The sequence below is a fragment of the Lepidochelys kempii genome, chromosome 7, assembly GCF_965140285.1.
Source record: "Lepidochelys kempii isolate rLepKem1 chromosome 7, rLepKem1.hap1, whole genome shotgun sequence".
NCBI lineage: Eukaryota > Metazoa > Chordata > Testudines > Cheloniidae > Lepidochelys > Lepidochelys kempii.
Window position 1 is genome coordinate 98,214,623 of NC_136386.1, and position 12,413 is coordinate 98,227,035.

Here is a 12,413-nt window from a genome sequence, read left to right on the forward strand (position 1 = left end):
ATAACATTTACAACAAATACTGAGCAGGTCAGAATTTCCTCTATATTGTACTTAAAACAATGTTGACTTGAATAAGGACTGCAGGATCAAACCCTATTCTTGTACTTACAAAAGTGTAAGCAAATCAATGATCTGCTAAGACATTTCTTCTTACCTTTCAGTAACTTCTTTAGTTTTGCTTTCTCGGTTATGCTTCCAAAAGAATAGGTACAGTTTCTTCATCATCTCTCTGCTCCCTATTTTAGACACACAGCAGTTGTGGAAAAGGCCAGATGAGATGCTTTTTATATATTCATTGGTAAATCCAGATTTTGGCACTTTGTTTCAATTTCTCTTGTTACTTTTTGGTGAAGTACATTTGTGTGCTTTCTTTCAGAGTCTTTCCTTTGTGCATCTTTCTAAAGAAGACAATTTTTTTTCATTTTTCTGACATTTAAATCCAAGAGATACAATCAGGGATTCCCACCTTCCTTGCTTGTGCTTTCTTTTCTCAAATTAATCAAATCTTCGTTTTTTACACACATTCCCACCTTCCAGCATTCTGGACATTCAGATCAGTGACAACACATTTTCACTTCTATTCCCTTCACAGGTTCAAAGTTTCCATGGGACGCTGTTGAATGCTTCATCTTCATTGAGGAACTTAAGTGCATTATATGTTATTCTGCCATTTTTCTCTTAGTGTTACAGAGCATAGTTTACTGAAACTTCAGAACAAAATGAAACCACATTCTGAAGGTTCAGAACTTTGTAGTCACACCTCCCCACCATCATTAAGTGCTTGGGATATTCAACAAACCACTATACATACCCTGTGCTATGGAAAAGAAATACATTCTTCTGAAATTATCAGATGAATTAGTTCTACTTCCCATCAACTGAAGGAAAAACATTTTGAAATACAATGGTTCATTTCATTCACATTTATGTTTTCATCATAGACTAGTCTGGAACTCTTTTTAAAATCTTCCTTCAAGACATGTATTTAAATAACTACAACTAACACACATACATGAGTGATGTATAAAACAGGACATGATCACTTCTTTACAGAAGCAGTTTACTACCTGCTTAGCAGGGAACCACAATATATTCACTTTATCTGAATTAGTATACTGCTTTTTATGTAAAGCTGAAAGTTGTTTCAAGCAGCAGAGACAGGGCTTCCTTTAGAGAAGCCTGTAATTGTTAATATATTTTTTAAAATTTTTTTTTGGCTTTCTTAGACAGTTCTAATTCTAGCTTATAAAAATGTACAGTCATAGACATCAGAAGAGTAGACTCCACTTTAAGAAACTCTCATAAATCCTAATTCATTGTCTAACAGGGTCAAAAAGATTATATTTTCAGTCTTCAGTGACAAAATATATATTTGGGCTTCTGGAAATCGTAATGTCTTCTTTTTTATTTCACCTTGGTAACCAATGCTGTCTTGCTCAATAAGAATATAAGTATTTCTAGCTTCCTCAGTAGTCTGAAACAAGAACATTTTCAAAGACATGGGATCAAAGGAAAGTATATCCAGGGAAAAAAAATAACATGCATGAAATATCTATAAGGTTCACATTCACAATCTATGATAACTTAAACTAGACTATTCATATAATAGAGCATTTGCATTACATTTTATTGAAATATTATGTACAGTAGGAATTGTCCCATACAATGCTATCAACTAGATGATGGTATCCAACAAATATTTCCCATTATTTCCTTAAAGACATGGTCACACTCAATAGAATGGAAAATTTACATTCAAATAATGTAAGGGCCCTGAGACACAATCCTTTTAAAGGAAACAATTTCTGGCAGTTAGATCTGAAAATATGACAAGACTACAGAAGTGGCTCAGCTTAAACCAAACGCTGCATCATGCAAGCCTAGCTGAATACTGAAAATACATAATGGATTATTATTCAATAAGATTATTGAATAATGGCTAGGTACAGCAACTTTTTCATGCCAGAATATAATCTGCCATCGTGGGAATACTGATAAACTGACATTATTTTTCAATTTTCTAGCAATTTAGTGGTGTTGTTTTTACATCTTTAGTAGTTAGTGCCTTCCTTGTCCTTCCCTCTGCATGGAGAAATCTTAAATTAGAGTTTGTTCAGCCTATATACTTAGACCATTTAAGGATTCCTTATTCTTTTCCATACGTTTCAAATTCTTTAGATATTTCCATTATCAGGTGACTCCTTGGTGACCTGATGACACTACAGATGCAGCCTGTATAGTGATAGCAGAGCACTGAAGTTTGACAAGAACTGCACCAGAAACAGGAGATAATCAGCAAACAAAATACTTACCATCTGTACGTGGGCTGATGAACTATGACCAAAGAATGAAAGCTAAAGAGAAAAATAAAAACAAAAATAAAAACTGAAAAGGAAATAGGGGAGGAAGGAGAAAAGGAAAGAAGGAAAGAAAGAAAGAGAAAAAGAATTTACAGTGTGTCTAGTGAGAAATAAGCCATGGTTACAGACAAGAGGAAGGCAAAACTGTCATTTGAAAGGAGGAGAAATAAGTAGTGATGGGGGAACTTCCAAAGGTTCAGAGTCTCTGACTGCTTAGCTGAACCTCTTGAGTCTGCAAAACTGAGCAGAATCTCATGAGATTTCCTGCACATATGCATCCTGTCCAGGCTGGAAGCAAGAAGGGCAGGAATAAATGGGGGAGAAGAAGGGGGACGGGAAAGGCAGTTAACTCTTTTGAACCTTCAAAAACGGTTTTCTTTAGGTTTGGTTCTAGTTTTGGGTGAAAGTTCAGATAAATTGCTATTGTATATGAGCTGATTCACCCATTCCTAGAAATAAATGCTTTTACTGTGGTTTATTATACTTTTAGGGTAAAAATCACCAGTTAGTGCAAGACCTGAGCAAGGCCCTCTATGTCATGAAACCCCTGATATTCCCCTGTGTTGAGTGGAGTAGAAGGATGACAGGTGAAGTGGTTAGGAGGGGAGCCTCTGAATCTCCTTATATGCTGGGAAATGAACCTTATGCCAACTCCAAATGTGCCAGGATGAAGGAGTGCTGATGACAGGCTGAGAACAGTGTTTGGAACCCTCACATAGGAGATATACACAGCAACACTAAAGGCTTGAGAAGTGGCTGTAAAGGTGATGCTGTGCAATCCCCTGACCTGCTTCCAAGTTAGATAGGTTCCCCCAACCAAATCTGCATAGTTTGCCACACCAAACCCATGTACTAGGCGTCTGTGTAGGGTGAAGAGAGGAAAAATCAAACTGCAACCTTGGAGCATTCTTTCCCAGAAGAGTTTATTTTTAAATGCAAGATGCCCCCTTCCATGCTCCAGCATTAGCACATTCTGCTATAAACAGAGGCAGCCTGGAAGTGATGCATGCCAGACACTGTGCTAATACATCGCCTCAGATATCTTCTTGCTTTCTAAGCTCACGAGTTTATTTGAAATTATTATTAATTTTTTATTATTTATTTACACTATAGTAGCACTTAAAATGTGCATGTGCTAGGTGCTTCCTAAACAGAGAGAAAGACAGTGTCTTCCATAAAGAGTTTATGATCTAAAACCTCTCTCACATTGGTACAAGTTCCAATAAAATGACAACTGATTTGAAACTTTGCTTGAAACTCAAACCATCCCAATATCTGACAAGGTCCAGTAAACTTGTTTGTTTCTATCCTCATATGTTTCTGCACTTTCTGTTTTCAGCCAAGACTGGAAGCCCAAGTATTGAAATACCTGGGGAAAGGCCTCTGTCATTGTGCTTTCCATCCAAACAGAATGCAGAGAACTGGTGAGAATAGGCTTTCCAGACCAAATAACCATGGCTAAGTTTGCATAATCGTCAGAAATGCATCACCATTTCAGATGTTTAACTGAAGAAAGCCTCAGTCTTTAGAGGTTTGTCCATCTTGTACACGAGATTTTGCAATAATACCATCTACACCAACAGTGCAAGAGTGACTCAACATTACAAGAACATTTATTTGCAACTTTACTTTCTTGATAAAGTTATTTTCTTAAGATATATGCATATATAGCCACATATATGTATATCTTATCATTGATGTTTCATTTATATTACCATACCTTTTCTTCCAATTCTTTTATCTGTCTTTTTTGACCTTCAATTCTTTCTTCTAGCTCCTTAATTCTCTGTAAGATGTAAACCATAAAACAATGTGTTAGTAACAAAATTTTCTGAAGTGGGGAAAGTGTCTTTTTTTTAAAAAAAGGAGACTGTAACTGATATTCTGTGGTTGCAAACTGATTTGTGTTTTCATTTGTAGATTTGTCCTGATCTAATACAATGACTGTATGAAAGAGACATTGAAAAACAAACACAGGACTTATATTGGGGATATAGCCCCATGAATAAGCATCTGGCCCAAAAGCTGAAGGTTATGAATGAGGTTTTCAAAACTTTCTATGTGATTTGGATGCCCTATACAAATGAAAACAAATAGGAAACTGTGTGTCTAAATCCCCCAGGCGACATTGAAAATCTCAGCTCTTACTTTTAACTTCACCCAGACACATTGGGTTGCTGGCAAAGGAACTGGACAAGAACTAAAGGAAACATTTGATTCACAAAGCTGAAATATATACTGATCCTTATTCAATATACTAAAATAATAATTCTTACCTCTTATATAGAAGTAAAAGAAGCAGCACAGCCAAGAAGAAAGGGACAGAGATCACCTATTCATTATGCTTAAAAACGAAGGAGACAAACATCTTTGTATCAACGTGTACCTGCTGTGCATGTTGAATGAGCTCCATTCTTTCACGCAGAATCTGGGCATCTCTCTCTCGGAGTTCACTCATAACTTGACGTTTCCATTGCTCTACAGCATTCTTCAGCTTGCTTTTCTCCTCTTCTGAAAGAATTTCAGACATTTTGGCTCCAGCTTCCTGCTGCAGGGCATCATATAGCATGGCTTCTAATTCCAGAATTTGCTAGACAAAACCAAAATAAGGCAGTTAGCTTACGCTTTTCTCTTACAGGTGGGCCGAGGATTTTGTCAGCGTTATTGAGAACATGGCTTGTCCCAAGCAGTGACACAACTGGAAGTTATACAGGCAGACTCAGTGATGAACCACCTGAGAAGCACAGCACAAAAAGCATAGCCCATGAGGAAAGGAGCAAAGATTCCTTTAAGCCACCTTCTTGTTGCCTGGACTCTGGGCTGCAGTGACAGCCAAAAAGATCCCCAGTGTAAGGTACAGCAGCCCCAGGGACTGCTCTCACTTGCAGCAGCCTCCCCACACCTGCCTTTGTGCAGCCCAGAATCATGGTAGTACTGAACACTACAGGCATGTGCTACCCCTTACACTGGGGCACCCAGTGCTATACCCCTTACACTGTTGAGCCAGCAGAATTGTTCCTGACTCTATATCTCCTCTATGTCTCTGTACACTGCTGGAGTGGTGTACAGGAGCCAGGACTTGGGCACAATCAACCCCACAGCGTGTTCCTGAAATAAGAATTTACATTCAATTACTTAACATTGTAAGGTTTCCAGATATTAAATGTGTATATTCTAGCCTCTTCCAAAGTATAGATGTCCAATTGATGTCAATGAGAGTTTGGTACAAAGAGTGAAGGGAGAATTTAACCCTAACATATAGTAGGAAAGGCCAAGGTTACAGTCCAGTACAAGGACATTACTGTATGTATAATGAAAACTAACTTCCACTTAATGTCAGTGCTTGAAGTCAATAGGAACTGTTTAAGTACTGCAGGATTGGATCAGAATTGTAATAAACAATGGTAACATCTTCCTTTATAGGACACACAGACAGACCCAAACTTTGACTTTCCTTCACATAATTTTCATCTAATTCTTTTCATGAGTATATTTTATTTTTAAATAATTGCTTCACCTCTTTGTCAAACAAATCAAAAGTCTGCATCCTCACAACCATCTTATCAACATTGTGTAACATCATGAAAACAGCTAAGCTATGGAAACTCCATTTCAGTTTTGAGGTTCTAAGGGGTTATTAATATTGCAAACAAGGTTGGGAAATGTCCCTGTGTTAAACAGTAAACACTATTCTCCTACCTTGATGATGTATTTTTAAAATGTAATTTTTGTTGTTCAGACACAGATTTGGTTATAAACACTGTGAAGAAAATATTTCCTTCACTGATTCTAGCAGGAAATGTTTTTCTTAAAGGAGCAATATATAAAAAGAACAAGTGGCCTGACTTGTGTGATTAATAAACCCGTGAGATGCCATATTCACTTTTCATCCCCTGTTTGCTTTAGTTTTTTATATTTCATTCAATCTGAAGTCAGAAAATAGACTGGTCATTTGTATTTTTTTCTCTCCTCTGTTTCCTGTCACTTTCACTTTCTCATGCCTGCAGTAGTACAGGCACCATGTTTTGGTTGCAGGGAGTCATTTAAATCCCAGCAGAAAAACATGTTCATAGAGGTTTGGTGTGGACACGAAAACAATGAGACATAGACACCATAATATGATGAATTTCAGAGGGTACAACTTCATTTAAAAACGATTACCTAACCAGGGTCAGCACTTCAAACTACCCAGCAGGGTTGTTCCAGTGCAGGTGTCAACTGGCACCAGCTGCCCCCGTGGACTATAAATCTCTGGGTAAGTGTGTCGGTCATGCCCCTTTATGCCCTCAGGCCTGCCATAGGACCCCGCCTGGAGACCAGAGTCCTGACCTGCTCCCCTCCTCCTCACTGGAGGCAGGAGATTTAAGATGAGGGGTCCCACAAGCTGCACAAGATTTAGTGGTTTATCCTGTCACCATGCAATGCTATGCTCAGATTCAAGGCCCAGGCAGCCCACTGGGTTATGGGACCTGACATCGGACCCTTTCTAGCATATCAACTGACAAATCCGAGACAACTGTAACTTAAATCCCCAAACCAGACCTGCTGGATTTTGGGTGAAAGGTGAAAAAACTCACACAGCAGTTTGCCAATCATGCCTTTTGGGAAAAATCTCTTCCAGACGCCGAAACTGGTGATCACCCTTGACCCCAGCATCACTACAGATCCCACAATAGATTAAGGGTGGGGAGCCCACAACAGCTATCCTGCCAAGGCAGAAAGCTGACATGACCCCTCTTGACCTCCACAACCACTGTTCAGGAGCCACGTTCCAAACTAAAAGATATATTCAAAAACCAAGAATTTGTGTGAGGTTAGTCCAAGTGTAGCCTCATTAATATTTCAGTGGGGGATTTGTAAAGACAAAAAGAGAGTTAGATGCTCAACTCCTGTTGACTTTCACTGGGAGTTGGCCACTACACTCCAATTTGTGCCTTTGAAACTCTCCTCATAACACTACCACCACAGAGAAGATCAGGAAGGGACCAGAAACATGAGGAGAAAAGTGTCTCATTTCGGAATTGTATTATAAACCTTTTCTCCCTAATGATTAGTCTTCTCAGCTTATCCTTTTCCCAAATAGCTGGCATGGGATATATTGTGTAGCTAGGTTTGGAGAATCTAACTATGGGCATAAGAGCTAGAACTAGGGGTGCTGCCGGACCCACGGCTTGAAGTGGTTTCCATCATATACAGGGTTTACAGTTTGGTTCAATGGCTCTCAGTACCTCCTCTATAAAAATTGTTCCAGCATCCCTGGCTATGGGAAAGATCTATTAGGGTATCTAGTCCATATCTCTGCCAATGCAAAATTATTCCCTATTATACATTTACTAGTGCTTTGTCCCATCTACTTTTAAATCTCCCATATGCAGGTGTGGGGATGGTGTTCCATCACTTTGTTTGGGAGAGTATCATATAGTCCAATAGATCTCACTGTCAGGTAATTTTTTCTGATGCTCAGGGTACATTTTTGCTTTTCTCAGATTCATTCCATTGCTCCATATTATATACTCCATTTTGCTATTCTAAATAATGCCTCTCTCTCCTTAGTATATATACTCTCCAAATTCCTGTACATCTATGTCCTCACTCAGTTATTGCTTAGGATAGATAGATTAATAGATAAATAAATAAATAGATAGATAAATAGACTGATTTATACTGAAAGCTTGCATGTTTATAGATAGATAAGATCTATCTATCTGTCCAGCCCACCAATTATTTTTATTGCTCTTCTCTACATTTCCACTAATTTGTCAATATTTTTATGAATAGCAATGGGACGTAAAGTGCTGAACAGACAGTATTAGGAAGCTGGAAGTACTGAATAGCTACACAATGCCTTGCTGTAGCCAGCCTACCAACCGCTAGACTTTTTGGTGGGATTATACACAGATAATGGGGAGGGAATGGTGCACTCACCAAGAATAAAAGTATTCTATGACTCCCTGGTAAAGCTTCATTCTCTGTTAAGTTAAATGGGTAAATGGTTGATTTGGGAAGATTTCCATATTTAAACTAGTCTCTGAAGATAAAACAGATGAAGCAACATTGTTCTGTCTATGATAATTCTGCACTGCATTCTGTGTACATTAGGTTCAGTCTGCAGGGACTTTTCATTTCATGCATCATTACATAATCCCAGATACATAGAATTCTGCATATGGCACAAGAGTGAGCAAAGATGAGCTCTGACCAGCTGGATAGTGGACACCAGATAAGTTAGTTGCTGAACTATATTTATTTTCTCCAGAGATGACTACAGAGACTTCTCAGGCTTGCAATATTATAGTGCCTTCCATGACCTCTGTAGATCTTCCATCACTGAGATATTCCTTCCCTGTAGTTAAGACAGATTGCATTGGGTGAATGCAATAGCTGACTCACAATATGCTCAGCTGTGCTCAGAAATAGCACCAACACACTAACTTTCTTCCTATTGCCGGTGGTGTCACTATGATAACATAATAATTTCTTTAGTTCGTTTTATGCTGTGGGACTCTGAAGAGAAAGGAGTTATTGACAATGCCAATCAATCTTCCCCCTCTTTACTACTATGACCACTTTCAGAGGACTTCAGAAATAGGGAGCTGTTTTAGAACTGCTTATTATATGCAGTTCTTGACCAGGGATCATCTCCATGTTGTGCATGGAAGTTAGTCCCAGGAAAAGCTGAGCACTTGGCAAGATCAAGCTCTTAAAAAAAACCAGAGGACTAAAAAGTGTATTGAATAAAAGCTCCCGCAAATGTTCTCACACCATTGCATGTATTAGACATTCAAAAGGAGGACTGAAATATTCTTCTCAGCCATTAGAAGACATGACCATGTTCAAGATACAAATAATTCCCAAAGCACAGGAAAAAGCTACAGCTGTGCAAAATATTGGTATAAATGTTTACTTCATAAATATGTTTAGCTAGTTTTTCGGGTGATGAGAATCTACAGGTACAGCTGTAAATAAGACCACAATTGTAGGAAACTGTTTACTGAGTAAGTAAAGTGGTCAAATTTAGGGGTCAGGATTAGTGAATATATGCTAGGTAAACCTGACATAAACTCAACATTTGTCCTAATGTAGTTGCAGGGTATACCTATTTTAGCTAGGTGATTTGTAGCCTAGGTTCCTGGGACAAACCCTGAGATAGAAGATTTATTTTTGGAGGGAAAAGAGAATACTCACAAAATATTGTTCCATCAGTTGCAAACTAGAATCTCAGCTATGTTAAACTGTTTCTACAATACAAATTAATAAATAATAACAACATATGATAACTCAGGCCCTGATCTGCAAAGAGCACCATGCAAGCACAAGGTTTGCCCACATATAGCTCGTTGCTGGATCAAGGTCTAAATAATTTGCTTACAATTAAATTTACCTACTCTTCCAGCCACTGGAACTCAATAGGAGTTCTGTATGCAGAAGGACTGTAGGATTATATAAGGTAATTTATTAAAGGTAGCATAGGTCTACCAAGACTGACTTTCCTTACCTTGTGTGCTTGATCCAAAGACTGTTTCCTGTAGTCAAGTTCATCATCCAAGTAGCCCTTTTGTTTACTAAATAGCTCCTAAGGATGTAAAGAAGACTAGGTTATCTCAATTACTTTAGCAACAACTTGAATGACTGTTCTTTTATTGTCAAAACACTCCCTATAGTACCTTTTCATTCTCAAGATCTAACATCTTTTGCTGTAGTGCAGATTCTGTCACTTCTATCTGCTGTAGCCACTGTATACAAAAGATAACAAGAGATTAAGTCCTAAATCTTGATAGATCAGTTTCCAGAGTCAAAATGGCAGCACACGGCTTCTGCAAAGAGCATGTTCTTCTACTAAACTTTTATTACAGCTCTAGCATACCATATGAGATACATTTAATTTAAAGCCACTAAGGGGCGCAGGTATCAAGCACATTAGATAATTACTATATAAATTGATGATTTGGAGATGGACACTTTTCCAAAGCCTTGCAATATATCTTTTATAACTCAAATGACATTAATATAAATTATGGTACTATCTGAACATTATCTTTATATATTTTTCCCTCATAAATTACTACGTTTTACAAAAGCATAATTGTGCTTAAAAAATTGTATCATTTTGTGAAGAAACAATTATTTACATTACCAATGTGCTCAAGTCAACTCATTCGGAGATGGGCAAAACTTTGTATAACATGATTTCACTTACTAGGGATGTATATGTTTTACCTTTTCAGCCAGTGTCAGAACTGTCCTTGCTTGTATGACAACTACTTGCTCCTCATTGGTCAGATTCTGCAACAAAAGGAGAATATAATTACAATAAACCTCACTGCCTTGGTATTGGTTTTGGGCAGCACTTACATTAAATATATAAAAACTTAAATACTCTCCTTGAATATTACATGAAATAAAAATTCATATTTTAATATACAATATGGTTGCAATTTTTAAAGTTAATCCTGAGTTGTTACAGTAAAAAACTGTATTTCCTAGAAGTTCTCATACACAATAATGTAATTCTAATTCTCACCTAATTCTCCTTAAAAGCTTCACACTTACCAACAAACTGTTGGCACATCAAAAACCAGCTGATTTTTATTAATTGGCACTGTTTCCTTTCTTTTCCCAACTGGGGATAACCGCAAAATTACACAAGACAACACATAGTAAAGAAAAGAAACAAAAGTGAAAGTCCCAAAAGTGTTGGTTGCTGAAAATGTCTAATTAAAAAATTTTTTTTTACTTCAGATTTTGATTAAAAGTGAACACACTGTCAATATGCATGTTTATTGCTGGCAATCTTTAAATTATTACAACTACACTTATGAACTGTGAATGAAAACTAAAATATTCATGGATTTGAAATGGTTAGAATTTTGCATCTTATCCAGCTGGCAAGTTATTTTTATGCTTTTGCCTCTGTTGCAAAAGCCTTAACAGACCACATTCTTTGTCACTGTTAGCCGGGAGGCATTATGGAGTTAGCATTATAGAAAGGCTACATTGCACCCAGTCCTGAAAGCTGCATCTCAGTTCTTTGCTAAGCATTCTGGTGATGTCACATTGATGTATTAGGCCATGCATTGCACAAGAATGATGTCTCCAACCTAATCTTGGGCCTGGACTCATTTGCACATTGAATATCAACATGTTCATAATATAAGTGAAATGTGTGGAGGAAAGAACAAAAAACAGGAAAGGCTCCAGTCCTGCAAACTCCAACGCCCATCAGCAGTTCACTGAGTTAAATGGGACTGCTCACATCTGGCAGTCCCTTCTAAGCATTAAAAGAAAACCAGTAAAACCAATGAAAAAAAAGAAAATCAACAAGAAATAGAAACAAAATAAAAACAGGCTAGGAATCAGTAGGTACTGTTAAGAACCAATAATAAAGGTAAGCAAATAAGTCAGGGTTTAACAATAAAGAAAAGTAGGAAAGAATAAGAGTAAAAAAACAGTAAAAAAATCTCACTTGTTGTATTTTCCCTTCTGTCTCCTCCCTTGTCTGTGTATGTCTACCCTACCTTGGAAACATTTATGTCTGTGAGTAACTTTATGTGAGTAGTTCAACTGAAGACAATGGAAGTATTCATGTTAGTAAAGTTACTCGCATGCATGGTTGTAGGATCAGCACTTAGATAGTTAACTCAAACTTTTGTAGGTCGGTCAGGTGTTTATACACTGTTGGATACTCTATTATTAATAATATTCATTCTTATTCCTCTTCTGACGCTTCTCAGCTGTCTGTTTGGTTCTGAGGTCCTGGATCTGGGCAGCATAAACCTCGCGAGTATGTACTTGGGGCGGCTAGCCTGTGCCACTGCTGCCCATGCTACTGTGGCTGCCCTACTATTTTTAGCATGCTAGGTCAGATAAGGGCTAGTGTGAGTATGTGTATGTGAACTGGGAATCACATCAGTAGCTCACCATGTATACGTAGCCTGAGAATGATCCAACAGCCCATGGAGAAACTATGACCCACATGGCCTAACTAGAACCCCACAGGAAAAGAGAGGCTATTTTAAACTGCCTCTACACGTGCCTGGCTGGAGCTTTGTGGCT

At 37.8% G+C, this 12,413-nt stretch overlaps 1 protein-coding gene across 26 annotated transcripts in view; it reads right to left on the minus strand.

The window, feature by feature from the left end:
- Positions 1-12,413, minus strand: part of JAKMIP3 (Janus kinase and microtubule interacting protein 3) — a 176,715-nt gene that overhangs the window by 30,930 nt on the left and 133,372 nt on the right. For 13 of the 26 annotated variants that reach the window (XM_073353984.2, XM_073353983.2, XM_073354010.2 and 10 more), the window contains 7 exons: positions 10,578-10,643; positions 10,025-10,093; positions 9,856-9,933; positions 4,747-4,950; positions 4,081-4,146; positions 2,313-2,354; positions 1-1,474 (listed from right to left, as the gene is read on the minus strand). The exon at positions 1-1,474 is cut by the window's left edge and continues 73 nt beyond it. In XM_073353984.2, the coding sequence (XP_073210085.2) occupies positions 1,289-1,474; positions 2,313-2,354; positions 4,081-4,146; positions 4,747-4,950; positions 9,856-9,933; positions 10,025-10,093; positions 10,578-10,643 (711 nt within the window). In that variant the 3' untranslated portion in view covers positions 1-1,288. Of the gene's footprint in view, positions 1,475-2,312; positions 2,386-4,080; positions 4,147-4,746; positions 4,951-9,855; positions 9,934-10,024; positions 10,094-10,577; positions 10,644-12,413 lie in introns of all 26 variants that reach the window. The other 13 variants (XM_073354015.2, XM_073354017.2, XM_073354003.2 and 10 more) reach the window with 3 other exon arrangements.